Source organism: Chrysemys picta, chromosome 8, assembly GCF_011386835.1.
Source record: "Chrysemys picta bellii isolate R12L10 chromosome 8, ASM1138683v2, whole genome shotgun sequence".
NCBI lineage: Eukaryota > Metazoa > Chordata > Testudines > Emydidae > Chrysemys > Chrysemys picta.
The window spans coordinates 106,211,512-106,233,996 of NC_088798.1; the positions used below are offsets into that span (position 1 = coordinate 106,211,512).

Consider the following 22,485-nt stretch of genomic DNA (forward strand, 5'->3'; position numbering starts at 1 on the left):
GGGTTTTGTTTTCTTTTTTATTACACTTTAAAACAGGGGTCGGCAACCTTTCAGAAGTGCTGGGCCGAGTTTTCATTGATTCACTCTGATTTAAGGTTGCGCGTGCCAGTCATACATTTGAACGTTGTTAGAAGGTCTCTTTCTATAAGTCTATAATATAGAATTAAACTATTGTTGTATGTAAAGTAAGTAAGGTTTATAAAATGTTTAAGAAGCTTCATTTAAAATTAAATTAAAACGCAGAGCCCTCTCCCACCCCCCACCCCCGGACCGGTGCCCAGGACCTGGGCAGTGTGAGTGCCACTGAAAATCAGCTTTATCATGTGGGAAAAAATGTCTATTGTCATACACTAATTTCAACTTTATTTTTTTCAAATGTGTATTATAACAAACTAGTTGACAGGCTACACAAAGATGAGATATACAGTAAAACAATATTTTCTAGTCATGAAAATGTAGGTTTGTGATTGAAGTGAAAACTAAATATTTGTTGTTGTAGATGATTATAGAAGGATCTTTAAAGATAGGAAAATTCAGAGTTCAAGGCTACAGTCTGATAGTCCCAATGCTAGTTATTATGGAGTTGGTATATTTTAAAACTGATACACACCCCAATCAATTGCCAGAATCACCAATTAGTTTGGACAGTCTAGGATTGGGAACTGTATCTTGTTTTTTTTTATTCCAGTTTATCTAGGTATATGAAATGATGTTACATCCAATGATGTAGAACTATATAACTTACTATCTCTCAGGCCCCCATCTTACAAAGACTTATGCATGTGTGTAACTTTAAGCACATACAGAGAGCATGCTTCGGATGCATATAGATATATGCACACATACAGAGAGCATTCTTCGGATGCATATAGAGTGGAACATATAGAGCATGCTCTCTGTATGTGTGTATATATATCTCCTCAATATATGTTCCACTCTATATGCATCCGAAGAAGTGGGCAGTAGCCCACGAAAGCTTATGCTCTAATAAATGTGTTAGTCTCTAAGGTGCCACAAGTACTCCTGTTCTTTTTGCGGATACAGACTAACACGGCTGCTACTCTGAAACCTGTTGGAAGACAGGATACTGGGCTAGATGGCTCTTTGGTTTGACCCAGTATGGCTGTTCTTATGGCTCAATAAAGGTTAAATATGTTGAGCTTAAGTTCAGGTTGAGACATAAACAATTCCAATTACTACTGTGGATGCTTTCTCTTCCCTTGGTTTTAATACTTTCTTGAAGAATTTGTGATGTTTGCACTTTTCATGTTTTATCCTCTTTTTGACTCTATTATCAGCTTCAGCAGCTGTTTTGCATAAATGTGATGATGGTTGAGTAATATGGATTTAGCAAAACATTCTCTTCCAGCAGTTGACAATGAATGATCATTGTCTGCTTAATAATAATAGGTTTGCAAAAAGGGAAATGTGACAAACAATTTATAATAAATCAGACCTTGAAGAATGTAATGGTAAAATTCAATGACCCATCACTCGTGATGTTTTATACATTATGCAAATGCATTGCACGTATAGGGGTTAGCATATGCAATTACTGAAGATAATTAGCTCACTCTTCTGAGGGAAAATGTTGCTAGATATTTCCGGTGTTGAAATAATTGACTTAGGTTTCTAATGTCAATTTAGAAATAGAGTTAAAAAAAACTTGAAAATCTAATAACTTAATTTCTTCATTTTGAATTATTAAAATTATCACAAGAAAACCACTGGAGATATTGGAATTATCTCCACTGACTCTAAAACATCATTAGTCAGAAGATTACAGTGATTCAATATAATAAGCTACTCTGTGTCTGATTCAATAAGGACTTGTTTTCACTGCAGAGTTAACTTGCATGTTGCCCTTAACTCAGATCCCAACCACATAAAATAGTTAATCCAAGTGTGCTGGTGCTTTTATCTTGAGTGAGTTTAGACCAGTGGTTCTCAAACTAGGGCTGCATTTGTGCAGGGAAAGCCCCTGGCGGGCCGGGCCAGTTTGTTTACCTGCTGTGTCCACAGGTTTGGCCGATCGCAGCTCCCACTGGTCGCGGTTCGCTGCTCCAGGCCAGTGGGGGCTGCAGGAAGCAGCGCAGGCCGAGGGATGTGCTGGCCACCCTTCCTGCAGCCCCCATTGGCCTGGAGCAGCGAACCGCGGCTAGTGGGAGCCGCGGTCGGCCAAACCTGTGGTCGCGACAGGTAAACAAACCGGCCCGGCCCACCAGGGGCTTTCCCTGAACAAGCAGCGGCCCTAGTTTGAGAACCACTGGTTTAGACTACATCTCAAGTTAGCACAACTCTTCAGCTGCTGACACAACCCCTCTGTGCAGCTCCAATGTTATTTCGCAGTGTGACTGCTCTCACTGGAGCTGGGCTAATTTAAGAGGAGTTAACTCAATCACTCAACTCCGGAATGAAGATATACCCTAAATCTGCTATCTAAATATATTGTACAGACTGCAGAAATGTATGTTAATGTTCCATTAAGATTAGCATTTTAGACTTTGACCCTTCAGGCATAGGGATGCCCACCTGCACATGCAGTTGTAGGATTGGGACTTGAAAAACTCTGAACTGAGGAAACGTAGAACTTGATTGTCATGTAGTAATTGCAACATGCTCCCTTTGCACCTATCAGAACCAAAATTGCCCTCAGATACCCCTTTGTAACTCCCATTGAAGTCAAGTGGAACTATGTATATATATCTGTGGCAGGTTTCGGCCCATTGTATATTCAAGTTACATTTAACAGCATAACTAACAATCACTGAACAGTAAAATATGAATCACTCAACAGCTTGTGCTGTGTATTTCCAGTTTCATAGCCAAGCGCTTAGTCAGTTTTGTAGCTACACATAGAAATAGCAGCTGAAAAACCACACATATGGAGTTAAAATTGATATTTATATTTATTATGTGATTCCATAGTCACATAAATAATATCCACTGAAAACTTAATGGGAATATTCGTGCTAGTCATGTTCCAACACACACCCCCTTTTGTTTGCTTGTTTGTTTTTTCATTTCTTATCCTTTATTTTTCTTTCTGGGCTTCGGTCATACAAAAGTTTATGCAGCACGTGTTTAACTTCATGCACTGTGAGTAATTCTGTTAAAGTCAGTGGGATTGCTCACGGGATCCCATCCTGGCCCTATTGAAGTCAGTGTCAAAACTCTCACAGATGTTAGTGATACAGAATCTGGCCTACAGTGTGTAAAGATAAACGTGTAAGTCTGTGCAGGACCAGGGCCCTAGTTACTATTTTTCAGGAAGGAGGATACACCACTTGTAGTGTTCGGATATTTTTGAATTGTACTTGCATAGAAAACAGATCTTAAAATCTTTTAAAATAGAAATGTTTTGTTCCTAACTGAAAAATAAGTGTCCGGATTTTGCTCATACTTTCCAAAAACATTCACCCCTGGAGCATTTTTATCTGAAACTGCTCTAGCTATAATTTTTATAAGCCACTCCTAAGATTACTGTAACTGAAAGAGAGGAAAGAAAAAGTTAATTTTCTTCCCCCCCCCAGTATGTTTACTTTGAGCGTTTGACAACACTTGGTTTATAGTCAATTTCTCTGTTTCCCCTGTATTGGCAGTTCTTTTACCCTGTCAGAATGGTCTTTCACACAACAATAAGAAAAAGAGGGAATTCTTTTTTTAAAAATAAGAAAATAAGACCACAAAAATTGGCAGCGGGGACATGTGGAAACACGTGTAGTATCTGAAACTGTTTAACACCTTTTTTTAAATGACCTAGATTTCCACAACTTTTATTGAATCTGATCTCATCTGACAAAACTAGGACCGATGCTATAAAACTTTAATCACATGAGTAATGCTTATTCATGAGAGCATCCTACTCATCTGAGTAAGGGTTTGCAGGCTGCAACCCCTAAGTTGAAATAACATTTAAATTGTGACATGAAAGACAAAAGACATGAAAGAGAAAGGGTAGGTTAACACTTTGGCCTTAATTCATATTATTGTTCTGTCTTTACCCCATCAAAAAAAAAAAATGAGTGAAAGATTGTGTGTCAATATAAACTTTGAATCTTCTTGCTCTTTGTTGTTTCTTTTATACAGAACTGTTTATTGCATTTTATTTCCTGTGGGTTAGGGGGAAGTTTAAAGAAAAAGCAGAACCTCTGTGTTATAAAATAGTGTCTCATGTACATACAAGAAATGAGAACAGACGTCATGTCACTTGATTAAGTCTGTGAAAAATATCCTTCTGAAACTTTGCATTTGTCTTGTACGTATTAAACTTTTTTTTTTTAATTGTACCAATAGTGATTAATTTCAGAGTAGCAGCCATGTTAGTCTGTATCTGCAAAAAGAACAGGAGTACTTGTGGCACCTTAGAGACTAACAAATTTATTTGAGCATAAGCTTCGGATGCGAGAAGTGGGCTGTAGCCCACGAAAGCTTATGCTCTAATAAATTTGTTAGTCTCTAAGGTGCCACAAGTACTCCTGTTCTTTTTGCCAATAGTGATTAGTTCATATTATGGAATAGGTACTTGCCAAAATATTTTTTTTTAAATCAAAGTAATTTTGCAGTTATATAAGCACACACACAAAAAATCTTCAACTCATCAACATCTAACATTTTTGGTTTATATATTTTTACAGTTATGTAACCTCTGAAATTTAAAAGCATTAATTTACTACTAAACTAGAGGTTTACATGCCAACTTTCAGCCCCGAATGTGTTTTCTCAGCTGACATATACACCAGAGAGAAACAAGATTTTTAACTAGTGCTGACAATACTATTTATTGATTTCATTATAAAAGTGAGAGGGTGGTAAAGTTACTTGGTGCTTCAGAGACATAAATAAATAGGACATGTGCCTTATCCCACATAGCTTACCAGCAAACTAACACCAGATAAACTCAGGACCATGGTAAGGGAAATGAAGTTTGTGGAGTTATTGATTAGGAGCAAAGAGGAAAAATCAAGGAGGATTTGAAGGAACAGAGAGGGCACCTGGCACATCTGTCTACCCACATTTGCCATGGGTAATGGGGGGGGAGAGGAAGCACAAAGGGGAGAGGAGACAAAGGAGAGCAAGGAAAAATGATTGGGGAAAGCATTGGGAGCAAGGAAGAGAGTAGGGGGAAATGAAAAGGGAGATGAAAGAGGGATCCAAGGTATTAAATAGCTTCAGAGATGTGATATGTGCGACAATGTGCCTTCGGGGCTGAGTAAAGCCCCTGGAATATCTCCCTGGACAGCCTGCTTTAGCTCCAGCAGAACTGGATCAGCACCAGGTTCTTTGCATAAGTGCTTTCCCAGGGATGCCACTGGTGGAATGCAGCTAACTAGGAAGCTCCAGTCCTTGTCAGCTTGCCTGTGGGAAATGGGTTCTGCTCAGTAGCGTGGCACTAATCGAGTTCCTTCCACAGCTGCTGGCCTCATCCTAAAGGAAGAAACAAGAAATGAGACATGCAGAAAAAAAAAAATGGGGAGGAGAGACGGGCTCGGTGCCATTCAGTGGGTTTACACAGAAACAACAGTTGGGGCCTACTCTAATTCCACCTCAGGTTTAGACGTGCCAGTCAGTTGAACCTTGAAGGAGAGTCAAACAACAATACTGTTTTTTCTAATTAACTGATTTTTGACAACAGCAACCAATAATGGGACAAAGTTATCTTGTCAAATTAGAAATCCGGATCGTCCTTGGACAAATAACCTTTAATAACAAATTCTGAGCCTGCATAGTATATGGTACATGAATTTCCTAATTCCTGGTTGTGATTGATTCATCTAGCCTATAAAGGAGCTAAAGAGCAAAAAATAGGTGCCTTCATTTGTAGAGTAATCCTTTGTGCAGTGATCCTATTCCTCTGTGGTATGTTAAAGTACTATAAGCAGTGTTAACTAGTAATGTCAAAATGATGAGAAAACATATCAAGTGCCTGCTGCCTCATTTATAAGCATATCGATGAATCACTTAATCCTTTGTGCTGTCCTAGTTATGAAATACAACCCTGCTGGCATTTGGTATTGGTAGAAGAACAGAGGATAAAGATTGAAGTCAGATATTCATTAAGATACCAGGGTATTTTAGTTTGTGTTTTTCCCATCATAAATTGGTTTTCATTGCCATGGGACAGTCTGGAAGGAATGATGGGTCCAAGGAACATTTACTAGATCAGAAATATTCTCTGGTCAGGTTTCATGAAAATTATATACAAATGTAAACCTTCCTCACGCCAACTCATTCTTGGAGTTCAGTGTATTTATTGAAATGTTTTGCTTCTTGGTTGTCGGTGGAAAAAAATTGATATATACCAGAAGCATTGGTATTGGTCTTTTATCCGTTATCTTGTGCACACCTTCATTTTAAAAATTGTGGGTCCTGTCCTTAGTCAAAATATCCCCTGACATCACTAGGAGATGCGGAGCAGAATTTGGCACTCGTAGCTTTTAAAGCACTTTGAAGATGAAAAACATACTGGAAGTGCTAAATAGTTGTAGCCATTAGTGCAATATTTTCAGCATCAGATTACGGTAAAAATGTGGAGTCTGATAATGTGGCAGCAAGAAAAGTTGTCATGAGGAAGAACATTTAGATATTAAGGGCCAGATTTCAGAAATGACTTTCCATTTTGTGTCCACAAATAATTGCAGATACAGTTTTCCAGGCACAAAAAATTGTGGGTGCATTTTATAGTACTTAGGCATCTAACTACTGATTGTACCTGCAAATCAAGTAATTTGTTGTCTCGGGGCTATAAAATGCATCCCCAGTTATCTGTAGGTACAGAACAAGAGGCTGAGTGATACCCTTTGGAAAATCAGGACTTGAAATCACTTTTTTTTTTAAATTACATTTTCATCCTTCATCTTCCCCCGTTGTGAAAACTGTTTTTCTTTGTCTGCCATACGCACAATCCACATTTTGATCCCAATGGGAGCTACGCATTTCCAATCTCTTAACCACTTTGGCCCTTTTCTTACATTCTTTTTGCCCCTAATGCCTAGCCTCCCTGACATGTCTTATTTTGGATGGGAGGACAAGTGTACATCTGAAGTGACTGGAGTACTGATCATGCTAATACCTTCTGACCCTCATCCCTTTGGCATGCCCTGAGCTCATCTCTGATGCCAAACCTCTCGGCTGACAATTTAAATTATTTTAGTCTGAAATCTGTTTACTGGAAATGAGATTTGAAAACCACGTAAGCTTGGTATTATTAACAAACCTAATTCTCTCTCCTTTTTTTTTCCAGTTGGATTTCCCGTTTCCACTATTAATATCGATGGTCTTGAAAGTGCCCTAGGATTCAGATATTTCCAAGAAACTCTCTGTCAATGAACAACTCAAGACCCTCCTCACTGATCTCGGTTTAATGCAGACAGCTTGATATTACGCATCCTTACTCCAAGTTAAATGAAAAAACAATTTTCTCAAATCTTCCATGAAGCTCAGTTGTTGCCTGTTAGCTTTGATTGTTAGTGCTAGTCTGCCTGCTGCTTTTGCACTGGAAAATGTAGCTGCTAACAGGACAATTACACCTGGGTCAAGATCCATTTCTCTGACTGCTTCACTTCATCCAGTCTTCCGAGTCTTGGCAAATTCTGCAGCACATCATGATATCATAGCAAAGGAGGGGGCCAGTGCTTTAATTGAATGTAAACTGAACATCAGCCAGTATGAATTTATCCTTTGGTACAATTCAAAAGCACAGCTGCTCAATGAAAGAGATGAAGGTAAGATCAGTATCTGAACACCTCACCATCTTTAACATATTTGTCTTCACAACCCTCGTGAGAGGTTTATCACATTTTACACATGAGGAACTGAGGCACAGAGAGACTAAGTGACTTGCCCAAGGTCACACGGGAAACCTGTGACGTAGCAGGGAATTGAACCAAGTCCCATGCTTGTGCCCTACCACTGGCCCACCCTTTCTGCGGTGATGCTTAATCTTGTACAGCTGAACTGTCTTGCTTCAAAGGTACAGAATTAAAGATCCATCGTATCAGCTCCATAGCTGATTTTTTATTTTGTCCTGCTCTTTATAAGAACATAAGAATGGCCGTACTGGGTCAGACCAAAGGTCCATCCAGCCCAGTATCCTTTCTACCAACAGTGGCCAATGCTAGGTGCCCCAGAGGGAGTGAACCTAACAGGTAATGATCAAGTGATCTCTCTCCTGCCATCCATCTCCACCCTCTGACAGACAGAGGCTAGGGTTACCATAACATCTTAGGTGCATACATTAAAAAATAATTTCCCTCAAATTGTGACCTTTTCTAGCTGGCAAACTATTCTCATGTTTTCTTGGCCTTTCTAAAGGAGAGAGACTATTTGATTACATTTACTTCCTGGTTTATGTGCCAGCAACTCTCTGGAAATCAACAGGACGTTTAACTGCTCAGGGAACGGTTTTGCTGGTTAACCATTGCTACAGAGGGAGATGCACTGTCTTAGCCATTAAGTGTTTAATTTAAAAAAAGAAAAAAGTAAGACTGTTTATAGACTCTGGAAAACATTCTTCATTAGATAACGAGTTTTAAGTTAGGTCAAATCGTGAACCTGAGCTACTTGACAGTATCCTCTTAAGGCCGTGCATATTAATTTGGAGTATTATCCAGCTTATGTGCAGCTAAAATAATCTTTAGGTGCCATCTGGAAATGTAATTGAAAGCAAAGTAAATGAAGAGAATGAGTTATGAAAACAAATGTGTCCTCCCCAGTTTAGTAAATATGTAGGAAATAGCCGGTGAAGCCAGCATTATTATTATTTTAGTTTTTACCAAGAGTTTTGTCAGTCAGTAGAAAAAGCACAGTTGTGTAGTGGTTAAAGCAAAAGACTGGGTCCCCGGGGATGGGTTTTAACACCAGTTGAGCTACTTAGGGTATGTCTACACTGCACACTAAACACAGGCTCTGACTTGGGTTTGAGCCCAAGCCCCTCTCCTGTCCACACACAAGTCAGTCTGACTCTGGTCAGCAGCACTCAAGACCCAGGTGCTAGGACCTTGCTGTGGGTGGGGGGCCTCAGAGCCCAAGTGCAAGCCCCGCTGGGACTTGGATCCAAGGCTTGTCATTTTGCAGTGTGGATGCAGGTCAAGTCACAGACCCAAGTCAGAAGGTCTGCACAGTGCAGTATGGAGGCGTTAGTACGGCTGTGAGAGACAGGCCAGCAGTTGTTAACCTAGGCTGGATGCTCAGGCATGGGCTTGAAAACACCGAATCCACGAGCCCGGGTCCCACAGACCTGGGCTTAGTGTGCAGTGTATAAACGTACCCCTACTGACGATGTGACTTTTTCCATGGCTCACTTAACTTTTGCCTTAGTCAACCCACGTGGAAAATTGGACGTTATAATTATATGGAGCAGTAAATGAACGCAGCACTGTACAGTGGGCAAAATGTGCTACACAAATACTGGAATCCATGCTGCAAAGAGCTGTCAGTCTAGAGGCACAGCTGCACAGTACGGAACAATACGAAATAGAATAAAGAGTGGGATTCGAGCAAAATCTTATGGTAGAAAAGTACTTGTAGCACCTGAGTTGTAAATTCTGGCTAAACAAGCTACGAAATCTCCACCACATTAGGTATGATCATTGAGGAATCTTTGTATTATGTAAGAGATGCAGTACTTAGTGCCAAGGCCTGTATCTCGATAAAGGAGTAAGCATAATTTGTTACATTTTCTTAATTCTCTTTGTCTCATTACTGTACTTGTTTCTTTTGGGTCTTTAGGTGGAAGATGGTTGATCATTGACGGAATCCTTAACATTACCAGTGTAACTTTTGGTGACCGCGGGCGGTACACCTGTGCAGCCATTACTCGTAATGGCACCGCCTACTACACAGTCACCCTGAGGGTTATCTTCACATCGGGGGACATGAGCATCTACTACATGATTGTGTGTCTGGTTGCCTTCACAATCATCCTCATTTTAAATATCACCCGTCTGTGTATGATGAGCAGCCATCTCCGCAAGACAGAGAAGGCCATCAATGAGTTCTTCAGGACAGAAGGGGCTGAGAAGCTTCAGAAAGCCTTTGAGATCGCCAAGCGCATTCCTATCATCACATCTGCCAAAACCTTAGAGCTGGCCAAAGTCACCCAGTTTAAGACCATGGAATTTGCTCGATACATTGAAGAGCTTGCTAGAAGCATCCCTCTCCCACCTCTGATCCTGAACTGTAGGGCATTCATGGAGGAGATCTTCGAAGCAGTGCGAGTTGAAGATCCTGATGAAGTTGGCGAGGAAACCAAACAGACCCAGGCCCTTACTACCCAAGATGCAATCTACCCCATCAACCCAGAGCTCAAGCGCAGTAATTCACCAGCAGGGGACTCGGATGATGGCTCCATGAATGAGCAGGGTCAAGAAATAGCAGTCCAGGTATCGGTCCACCTTCAGTCAGAAATACAAAGCATTGACACTGTTTCCCATGAGAGCTGCAATTCTTTACCTTCCGAAGAAGAGGTCTGCTGAATCCAGCAAGATGGGATGATTAAAGGTGCATCTGATTTCTGTAGGGCGTCGAGAGAAAAGGAACCAGAGTCAAATGTGCGCAAGAAATAATGAATTTTTTTCCAGCATCTGAGGTGCCAAAGCTATTCCCTAAATCTGTGCATTTCCTCATCTGTTTCTCAGTGCTGATCTATAGATTTAAAGCCTGCTTAGATGAGGCCATTTGGAATACTCCTTCGCAGCAATTTTGCAAAGCAAACCTACTCCATTGGAAGCATTTCACAAAGGGGATGAGTCACACTCAATTTCTTGGTCGCCTCAGTTACTGTATCAGAGGTGGCTAAACTGAGCTAAACTCCTGCCAAAGAATCCTTTCCTTGGTGAACTGTTTCTTCATCTGCACAAAGAAATCTGAATTCTTTCAGATTCAAATCTGCCTGCATTCTTGTCATGACGATTTGAGAGGTGTGCTCTTTTGGAATTGCCTCTTGATGTGTGCAGCCCATCAAAACTATGGGCTTTGGCAAATCTGCTTCGTGTATTTTGCTTCTGTGTTGCCATCACAATGTACTGTACTTAGAATAAGGAATAGTGCCAGACTGTGCATCTGGATTAAATTGTCATTGTTTCAAAGCAGTTTATGGAATAACCAGGGCTGTCAGGTTTTGATGATTCTGCAGAAACTTACCAAAATGCTGTTGTAGTATATGGAAAATTAAATCTTGATTTTTGCCATAATCAGCACCATGGTTAAATGACCAGTATTGCTAGATGCCTTACCCTGTTTCTCTTTTACATGGCAGGACAGGAAGACAGCACTGCTGGTATTATCTGTCCCTGAACCTTATTGACTTTACTCACTGCAGAAAATCCAAAGGATTGTGGTGTATTTGACATTGCCATGAGCAAGGGATGACGAGCTGGTAGTTGGTTGTCCTAAAAAAAAAATGTCTCAGGCAGTTGTTTCTAAACAACATTAACAAGAAAAGTGGGGGGAACTTAGGGCCAGATTCTTAGCTGTGGATAGTTATGGCTCCCTGATTCTGCTGTCTGCAGTAACCCTCTGGCCATGCCCCCTTCCATTTCTAGCAAGCCCCCTGGTAAGAGCTGCAAGGAGATGTAGCACCAGAGCTGACCATACATTGCCCTGTGCTAGTTAGAGACTCTCCTGTGCCAGGAGAGTCCTCAGAGGAGGAGATCCAATCCCTGGGAACAGGAATGTAGAAGAGAATCTGACCCCCTGGTTTCGCTTTTTGGTGCTGATCTTTTCCTTTTTTTTTGGTTTGGTTTTATTTAACATTTACCAGTGTGTCACTTAAATTGCATTTTATTTCCAGTTGAGATTTAGATATAGGTAAGGGTTGTAAGCACTCCGCAAATTAATTTCTTACAACTACTGGAAGCATATTGCCATATAATTTTAACAACTTGGCAACAGGCGCACCGCTTAGCTTCCCACATCTCTTTCTTTGCTTCCTGTTTTTGAAAGGTGACTTGAACTAGTGGTTTCCGGAAGGAACAGTCAGGATTCTTCAGAGGTTTTAAGGTTACGTTTACAGGAGTGGAGGTGGATGGCGAACAGATACAGGAGTGCCATTCTACAAAGCAGGGTCATCTGCAGTAATACACCCTTGTAATAAAAGGCAAGACTAAATCATATTTATGTGTCAGTATTAGGGAACTAGAGGGTGAAGCATTTTTAAGTTCTTTGCTTAGAAGCTTCTGAAACCAAACACAAGCAATGCAGGTCTAGCAGAGCTTGTCTTGACTGAGAGGCCTGTGTTTATCGGGAACATAGGACTTGCTGACTGGATCAGCTCAGTAATCCATCTATTCCAGTCTCCTGTTTCTGACAGGTGGCTGCTTCAGAGGAATAGATCTGGAATAACTTGCCCTTAGTGGTAGATTCTTCCTCCCCCTCATATAGCTAGAGATTGTTAATGCTCCTCTTCATCTTAAGGGTTTAAATTCCTTCCTCAGCTCTTTATTTATTCTTTAATAGTCATGGTTATAATTCTGGATATTCTTGTTATTCAGATAAATGGCCAATCCTTTTTTGCATCCTGCTAAACCGCTGGCCTCAGTGATTCCTGGTGGCAGTGTTTCTGCAGGCTAACTGCGCATTCTGGGGAAAAGAATTTCCTTTGATTGAGTTTGAATGTCATAGCTCAAAGATGTTAAGGCCAGAAGGGATGGTCATATAGTCTGACCTTGTACGGTCCCCAGGCCATAGGGTTTCCACGTCCCCGTGCCTGGCTTTCAGAGAAGCTGATGTGCCCCTCTGTCAAACTGTCACACTACATATGGTGGCAGCATCCTTGATGGTTTTGTCCCCATGTTATAAATGCAATTTGGAGATGGAACCATAAAAACAAGGCTCCTTTTAAATACGTCCAAACCAGCAGACGTGCAATAATGATTGACAGATGTCTCGTCAAATATGGCAGCTTGCGTGCAACAAAATGACACTGGAGCTATGTGAGATCAGTGTAAGAGAACAGCTCCCGATTTAACTGAATCTGTTCTTTAATTTGTATAGTTTATGTAGATAACACTGCGTTCTTACTAAACCAAGTCTGTGTTTGCCTATCGATCTGTTTCATCTGGAGTCTGAGTAGCAGAGAGAAAGGACTTGTTCCATTAGGCCAGAAAATACAGAAATGATGTGCTGGATAGTTATTGTGTTTTTTTTAAATTCCAAAATCAAATGGCCGGTTTCCCATAGTAATAAGTCATTTTACTTCTGGGAGAGAGGCTGTTTTGTAGGATTTTCAGTACATAAGTCACATTTATGAAGTGTAGGGCCCAATCTTGTTTCCACCGAACTTACTCAGAGCAGGGTTGGAACCCTGCTATGACATCAGCGAGTGTATTGAACAGATTCCTATGACACTGGGAGCCAGGATGATGATAACGATGTTGTATAGAACCCATAATTTCCAAGTAATGAACCCTAACATAGTGGTTTCCAAACAGGTTGACCTATTGCTCCCATGTTAGTGAGATCTGTTACTGCTTGAATTTTTTTGATACATCTAACTAAAATTTATTTTGGAAAGATTACTCAAACATCCAACGTGGGGGGGGTTTAACTCCTTGTAAAAGATGCACGCTTTTTCTTGGCTTCAACTAATGTCTCTGACAATCACTCGGCTGTTTTATCTTTTCTTCCTAACCTCAGTTTTACTTTTTGTACTGTAAACTCTACTTGTTAGCCAAGATTGTATCTAAAAGTAACCTTGTCTTGGTTATTTGTATTCTATAGAGTGTAACGTGACTGTGTTATGTAACAACATATGATTCATACTTTCATAAAATTAATTGGTAGATTGGCAGAATAAATTTAGAAAAAAAAAACCTGTGAGTTTTATGATCTATTTCAATTCTCTTGCATCAGAAAGGGGGAAAGAGGGGCTCTCCATAAAGAGTTAATAAACAGCTGTCTTCAGCTAATGCCAGCAAAGCTGTTAGGCAAACTAGTAAAGGTTGCCTGTGTATCTGATTATCTGCAAGACAATTTGTGCCATAACATCTTTGATTTGTCATTTTATAATGTCCTAGAGTCCCCATGGCCATCTGTAACGATTCGTACCAGCTGTGTAAACAGATGGCTACAGAACAGCAGCCCTGACATGATTTCAATAGGGTCTTTGGTTTCTTTATTGCTTCTTATAGCAAGCTAAAACAGTGGTTACGAATTGCAGTCTTTGCCTCCTCAAACCTGTATTTGCCGGCCCACACCTATAGAGACAATTGTTCTGTTCTCCTGTCTTTATTCTAATCTTCTTAGATTTGGGGAGGATTTTTCCTATGGTTTGACGCAGCTTCCCTTCCACAGAAGGAGACACGTAACTAATACAAGACAAATCTACAGCTGGACTAATTAAAACTCCGAGGGACAGATTCTGCCTCGCCATGCCAGCGAGCAGTGGGGGTGTGTAAAAAGTCTTCCACTCACTTGCTCAGCTCACATAGGGCCTGGCAGACTCCCAGTTCCTGCACTGAGAGAAGCGCAGGGCTGCTTCCTCCCTTCATTTCTTGAGACGGAGAGGAAGCGGGACCATGACTCCGCCCTCCCTATTTGTGGACCACCGTGCGGGGTGGGAAGTTATCTGCATCCATAAAGTGGTGCAGCAGTGTGCACGCAGTTCCTGCAGTTTTGGGTGCTCCCTGCGGGGTAATGTAGCGTGAACTGTACAATCCAGCACGGAGGAGCAATGCAGTCCGATCTAGCATCGAAGTTTTAAATGCAATCTGCAGAGTGAATCCCACTCTCGCGGACACCAGGGAAATCTTATTCAAGTCAGTGCAGTTGCACAAGTGTCAACGAAAGCAGAATTTGACCCTCTGTTTTGATCCCAATGTTCTAAAAGTTCAGTTCCCATTGTCAGTGGCTGCACATGTAGAACAGTGGAATTCAATTCAAATTCTTCTCCACCTGCAGTGTGGGTTTTACTGTGCGGATGTGGCAGCTGGAGGAGTAACAAATCCACACTAATCAGGGCTGGGCTCAGTGTTCAGTCAATAACTGGCGTCTAGCCCTGTATTTTGGGCTACGCTTAAATGTATGTTGCCGGTTCAAGACACACTGTACTAACAGTCAAATACAAAAGCTTTTGTTTTTTTAATCTGGGTCTATGCAGCGTATGATCCTAAGTGGGGCTAACATAGTCATGGTTTTGTACCTATTGGAAACAAATGTCTGTTTTTGCCGGATGAACAAGGTAACAATAGAGAATTGAAAACAAAAGATCGTTCCAGGGTGGATTATCCCAATGTTTTCTTTTTTTAAAAGTTATGCATCATACAAGGTCACCTCTCGCCTGAACTAGATCTTCAGCCGAGTTCCAGATGAAGTTAGGACTAAAAGAAGTCCATTTGCTTCAATTAAGCTATGACAATTGATGCCAGCTAAGAATCTGCCCTTGATTTTCTGCTGTTACATGGCATCTCCCACACATCACAACATGAACAATGTCTTCATTCGTGCTCAAAAACAGTATAACTCACCATTTGGTTTATGCCGGATATATGCAATATCAAAAAAAAAAAAAAAAAACCCTCTCCTATTTCTAAGTTAGGAGATGCCTGTGCTTTGCTGATTCTGGTCTGACAATACCAAGCCATGATGCAGCCCTTTCCCTTTTCAAAACCCCGTGCAAACAACTAATTAGCCTAATGAAAAGGCGTAGGATTAGGCTTATCTCAAGATACTAGCATTTATTTTATTTATTTTATGGAACTAAAAATTCTCCAGTGTCCCAAATTCAAACCATGTACTTGAGTGCTCATGCTTGCATTGGGACACTTACTTCAGCAGATAGAGATGTAGATTATACATTTGTGCATCCATCTGCCCAGAGGTTCCAGACGGGATCCGAGCAGGCGGCTACATTTCAAGGGGTTAGAATTATTTTTTCACTCACACTGGTATGCATGACATCTGCTGACAGGATCTGAAAGAAGGATGGATACCTCCGCTTGGAGATCAGTTTGCCTTGGCACAGAAGTACGCTGCAAACAGGATAGTGTATTGTAGTAGCACTTAGAGGCCAGGACACTGTTGTGCTAGGCAGCTTACAAACATGTACCGTAGAAATGTTCCAGCCCCAAAGAGCTTGCAGTCTAAGTAAATCAAAATCAAGTACAGCATTAATCAGTATTCCAAGGGTAGAAGTGTCCATCAAAGCCAATGTTTCTGCTCTTCATAGCAGGGACTATGTCAACCAACATGTTTTTATAGGCTATAGCCTGAATAGCACCTCTGCTTGGTACCATAATATTAAATAATACATACACGTAAGTCATGCCTGTGAAATCCAGCCTGTCGGACAGCCATTTAAGTGGGATCCGATGGGAGAGATTTAGCCCCAGGTTTGAAAATGGTTTTCACGCTTTGAACCTGATTTTTAAACAAGTTAGCCTCACATATATCGGGCTGGACTCTCTGGTGCTCTAAGGACGCTTTGCAACCCGTGAGCTGGCCTGAGAACAGAAATAGCCAGTGGGGGAACTCTCCTTGTTCTGCTACGCCTGATCCTCTGGTGTACGCTCTGTTATGGACTTTACAGCGGTGAGCAAAGTCAAACTAGGCCTCCTGCTACTTTCACTGGCAATGGAGTAAGACAGCGGAAACGGACTGCCTGTATCTGCCACTGGCGGCTATGTCCAAGCACGAAATTGGAGCAGCTGTGATCATCAGAGGTGCAGCTAGCCCATTGCAGGCCCTAAGCAGGAATATTTTCTCCCCGACACACACACACAACACAAACTAATACTAGGGGGGCCCCTTGAGCTGCTTGGGCCCTAAGCAATTGCTTAGTTGCTTATGCCTAGCACCGGCTCTGGTGATCATGCTGGTAAATAGGGTGACTGCACAAGCCAATGGCCATATTGGGCCACTTGTGTATATACTAATGTGATCGCAGTCATTCGATGTGCAAACGAAGCATGCATTTGTCCTCCTAACTTGTCTGAAACTCAGCCTCGTTTTGTTGAGTGTGCCTCAGCTAACTAGCCCAGCTTACCAGAGAAATCTGCTCAATGAAAACATCTTCCAGGGAACCTATTTAAGCCCATTGGTATTTAATGATAAAGTCTAATGCTTAATGGGCACCGTAATTCCACTTCCTGGGGACACCTTCAGTCATTTAATAGTGCTTAGGTCTCTCTCATCCTGCTTCTGTGCGTTTGCACCTCTGAGCTTTCAGCCCTGCCCGCCCCCCGCACGTGTGGTACGCTGGATAAGCGTTATAAATTGCTTCACTGCTGCTTGTTCGGAGATAGGGTGACCAGATGTCCCAATTTTATAGGGACAGTCCTGATTTTTGGGTCTTTTTCTTATATAGACTCCTATTACCCCCCACCCCCTGTCCTGATTTTTCACATTTGCTGTCTGGTCACCCTATTCAGAGATGTTCTCTCCTTCCCCAGCTGAGTTGCCATGTTGGGGCTTGCAGCCGCTGCTGGCACCAGTGTTAGGTTGGCAGCAGGTTCAGTCCGTCCCTATCCCTCTGCAAATAACGTCTCCCCAGCTCCAATAACGATGGGTTCCGCAGCTCCTCAGGCCGCAGCATTCCTCGTGCAAAGATGTCTTCTCTGTCTGAAATTCCTCTCACTGGGGTGAAAGACATCCACTGGGGTGTCCAATGAAAAAGGTTCTGCTGTGGTCTCTAGAACCATTCAATATTTTTCACCACATATTTGCCATCAGTGGTGCCCACATCTGCATAAATGATCTGCATTTTAAAGGGGTTTGGTTCATCGGTGCCTTTGTGACACAATCTAAAATTTCCTATTTTCATTTTTTGACAACTTAACTTTCATGGGTAATAAATGGGGGGCGGGTGTTGATAAGAGATGGAAATATTTCCTTCAGCCATCTTAGATTAGAACATGGCTTTCTTATGGGAACTGTGCACGCATCACCTCCCCCTTTACTGATAGCTGATTTTGACAAGCAGTCTTTCACAGCATGGGGCCAGTGCAGTTTCCTTACTAGATTTGAATTGCTTTATTATTTGATGACCTTTCAGACATGCTGCAAAAGCCATTTATTTAACCGGGGCTTGGGGGAAGGTGGAAGTATGGTCCTACAGGTTAAAGGAGTCGTTTTGCTGCTTGGATTTCTTGGCTAGCCGAGTTAATTCATTATTTGCACATGATTCTCTTTTGCTGCTGGACAGTGGCTCTTTGATCATAAACCTAATTAACGGTCAGATCCCTTCGAGCTTTTCTTTACGGGTGGGATTTTATTGTTATTCAAAGCTAAAGAAATCGCATCAGTGGGCTACTGGTTGTAAAAAAGATTTTGGTTGTGGACAAAGACACAGGGTGGGGTTGAAGTGACCTTGCATCACTAAGAAAACAAGGCTGAGGGCAGACACAACAGGTTAGCTGGGCCATGCACCTCACAAGTGGGGAGCAGACAGCAGGAGAAAGGAAACTATCGAAATAGAGAAGGGGAGAGAGACCCAGGCGTCATGATGAAGCAATGGGTTGGAGAGGAGCTGGTGTACTTTGTGTGGAAGTTCTTTGGGGCAGGGACTATCTTCTTTGTTCTGTGTTTGTACAGCGTCTAGCACACTGGGAAAAATAATCCCTGATTATGGATCATATGCACAGAGTTACCATAAGCCATCTCATGATCCTATACCACAGTGTCACGGAAATGTAGGGCTAGAGAGGTTAGCAAGTTCATCCCCAGCACTGAGGCAGGACCACATATACTGTTCTTAAAAGCTTCCAGTATGCCCCTCCTTACCACGTTATCTGAGCCTCTCCCAACATGGATAGGTAGGGCAGGGCATGGATAGGTAGGGCAAGGCACAAGGGGTAGGCTACACAGCAGTGTGTCAGGTGCTTCCCAGTGTGGGACGAGCTAGCATGCTAAAAACAGCAGTGTGGCTGCAGCGGCTCAGGCTAGCCACCCGAGTATGTACCCGGTGTGTCAGGCGGGCTTGTTCTCAGGCAGATAGCCCAAGCCACCACCAGGCTGTCGTGAGCACACTGCTGTTTTTAGCATGCATGCGCTTGAGGCGAGTAGCACGTGTCTGTCTACCCGTGCGGGGAAGCACCCGACCAGCTGCAGAGATGGACCCAGATCCTCAAAGGTATTTCGGTGCCTAACTCCCATGCTCCTGCCCGTCAATTATTTTTGTCCTGCCTTTAAAAGAAAGAACAGCGTGACTCCTTGACGCGAAAGCATTCTCCTTGCATTGCTTCTGCCCTTCAGAAAAGGAAGGAGGGCAGCTGGGCCTATCCACCCAGCTGTCCAGCATTTGCAGCCTGTCATTAGTCCCTCTAAACGCTTGTCTAACTCCGTTAAGAACAGGTTCGCAGTGGCTGCATTTCACAGTCTGCTCTATACAGTCACTCACCCCGGGCGACGCTCACCTTGCCATGGGGAGTATCGGCACCAGTGGCAAGGAGCACGGCAGGGCAAAGCAGCCTGCAGGCTGTGTGCAGCCAGGAGAGCAACTCTGCGCTGCCTCCAGCAGGTTAGCGTCCAGAGGGAGGCCGGAGGCACAAACTCCATAGCTCGGGGACCCAGGGAACCGGATCCCTCGCTGGTAGGGTTCAGACAAGCACCCCCCATTCCAGCTCGGACGTGGGCAGCCAGAGAAAGGCTGAGCCGCAGCCCCGTGGCCTGAGATGGATTGTACAGGCTGCCGCTCAGTGCTCTGATGGCTCTGCTCTTGGCAGGAGGGGCAGGGATAGATTTTACACCCCGCTCGCCCCATTAAGAAATCTCCCCGTAAGCCCCCCAGTGCCAGCTACAGTCCCTCCCCTTGGGTTGATTGGCTTGTTTTTTAATCTCTATTCATATTTTGTAGTCTCTGCAGGACTAAAAATGCGACATGCCTTAGTGGGATACAGCCCAGGGTTTGCCACGCTGGCTCCGCCTTGCCCAGGACCCTGTCTCCTGCAGCAGCCGAAAGCTGATGCTCGCGAGGAAGGCAGGCAAATAAAACCAGTCAGTGGGATGCACCCAGCCAGTTGTACACCTGGGTGTCAGCTGCCTGGGGCACGGATTGTCTCCTTTGTTCCTTCTCTGTACAGCACCGAGCACAGGGTGACCAGACAGCAAGGGTGAAAAATCGGGACGGGGTGAGGGGTAATAGGAGCCTATATAAGAAAAAGACCCAAAAATCGGGACTGTTCCTATGAAATCGAGCCATCTGGTCACCCTAACCGAGCACTATGAGGCCCTGCTTCTTGACTGGGGGGCTTAGGTGCTGCTGTGATAGAGAGAATAAATATTAATAACATACAGCACAAGGCAAAGAGGAATCCCTGGCTGACTCCTGCAGGCTCCTCGCCTATATTAAAGCATGACAGCTTGATTACCCTTATCACTTCTTAAAGTGCGGCACTGCAAATGTCGTTAGCGGGCATAAAAAGATCAATTCCTTACGAGAAAAAAGGCCCCCACAATCTGGCTGTAATCTCAAATGGCAGGTAAGCTATAAATCGAGTTCTTTCGCTGCCTTTTCAGTTCATTGTGGGCTTGTACTCAGAGACGCGGTAAATGTGTCCACTCCGCTTCAATGAGATCTCATTTCGAAGCTGGGTCGTCGAGGTGTCTCGTCATAGACGTCCACGGCTTTTGCCCTTTTCTGAAGCTTTTCAGTCTGTGCTCTCTGTCTCTTTAAAAGTGAGACGACCTAGGCCCGATCCTTCAGACAGGTGTGGAGCTGCTTCACTTCAAGCACATCATTGCAGTCAATGGATCTACTCACTCGCTTAAAGTTAAGCACGTGCATAGCTGTTTGCAGCAGTAGGGCCCCAAACCGGGCCTTGTGCTCAAGAGGAGGGAATACGATGCCACCACATTTTCAGTGACGCTTGGGTCCTAACTGCATGCAGGTTTCTGTGGCTGCATCAGGGATTATTTTGTGCTCCAGATCAGAGGTGGACCGTTGCTTTCCCCGCTTTCAGAGGGCCCTTTAGAAACTCTGCTCCATGGGATCATTGTAGTCTTGTCTTTAATCTCCTACACTGATATAAGCAGACAGGCACTTACAGTGCAGCCTCAGAGAGAGGCAAAGTGCAACTGGAGTAGCCAACTCATTGCCTGTGAGCCCCAGCCGATTTCACCTGATTTACCGCATTGGCGTGCCATTGTTTTGCTTCAAATCCAAATGCCCTTGAACTGGTAAAACCAGGAGCCGCCCAGGGGTCTGTTTCTAGTCTGATCATACAGGGCTGCTGACCACAAGCAGCGTGTTGTCACTGACGATGAGCCCAAGCCACAGTTTAAATGCTAAAACCTGGTTCCAAACTTCACAGAGGTTCAGAGGTGTTTGGAGTTCGAGTTTTAGCCAGTCTTAAGCTGCGATTAACACAGGCATGACCGTGAGTAAAACTACAAAAGACACTGAGCTTCCCTCAAGTAGGGCGACCGGATGTCCCGATTTCATAGAGACAGTCCCGATTTTGGGGTCTTTTTCTTATATAGGTACCTATTACCCCCCACCCCCTGTCCTGATTTTTCACATTTGCTGTCTGATCCCCCTACCCTCAAGGACCACAGTCAGCCAAGACCTGTGAGAGGGAGAAGAGAGAGGGAGCTCCCTGCCTGTGCATACAGCATAGCAGCCTACGTAACTGTATGGACCGATGGAAGCCAATTTGCCTCTGTAACTGTCATAAGTGGATGCTGCTGCTGTAGGTAGGTGTAGTAAAGATGTGATCAGCTGCAGCCTGTTTCTGTAGTGGTGTTACACGGCCCGACAAACGCACATGGGAAGCAGCTTCCTCCACCCCAGTGCAAGCGCTGAGATTTGAACCTGTCGTTAGGTCCGGCCGACGCTAGAGGCAGCTCTTGGGTTGAACATGGAATGGACACAAAGGGAATTGCAATTCAGCATGAGGAGTTCCTGGAGGCTGAGCGTTTCCAGGCAGGGAGAAGGAGCTGCTGGCAATCATAATCTCTATGGGCAAGGGTTACCAGCCGAGAAGTCCAAAGTGCTCCTCTGGGAGATCGCAGCACATGCTCTTTCTAAAACAAAACTTGCCTGGCACGAGGAACCAGCTGCACCCAATCTTACATGAGATCTTACATCAAATACAGAAAAGAATACGACACCGAGATGAGCCCCAGTTCCCATTAGGATGCGAGCTGTCTCTAAAACGGGCCCCACTGCTCCTCTGAGCCCTGCAAAGCACCTAAGCAATTGGGCTGGGTTCCCTGTTGGGCTTGGAGCTGAGCAGGGAGGGGTTAATGGCTGTGCTGTGGCTACAGCTGGGGCTCATCAAACTGCCAGGCCCAGCTGAGCTGTATAAAAGGCAGAAGGAAGGAGGGCCGTAGCAGCCAGGTTTTTGGGAGGGGAGACACAGGATTTGGGTGTCTGCTGGGCCAATGTTATTTGATCCGTGTATATGCCTTGGGGAGGGATGAGGTCTTCTGCGCTGTTCTGGGAGCGTGCTGAGAGGAAGAGCAAACCCCACAACATCCCTGGGGCCTGGAGGGCGTTTGACTGGAGTGGGCTCATTCCTAAGGGGGGAATTGCTTTCATTCAAAGGAGCC

The 22,485-nt window shown here is 43.5% G+C and overlaps 1 protein-coding gene across 1 annotated transcript in view; it reads left to right on the forward strand.

The window, feature by feature from the left end:
* The window catches only part of MFAP3 (microfibril associated protein 3), a 14,172-nt gene extending 621 nt beyond the window's left edge, over positions 1 to 13,551 (forward strand). Inside the window, exons 2-3 of the mRNA XM_065555126.1 lie at positions 7,244 to 7,724; positions 9,730 to 13,551. Coding sequence (XP_065411198.1) covers positions 7,433 to 7,724; positions 9,730 to 10,475 — 1,038 coding nt within the window. The 5' untranslated portion in view covers positions 7,244 to 7,432 and the 3' untranslated portion in view covers positions 10,476 to 13,551. The remainder of the gene's footprint in view (positions 1 to 7,243; positions 7,725 to 9,729) is intronic.
* The last annotated feature ends 8,934 nt before the right edge of the window (positions 13,552 to 22,485 follow it).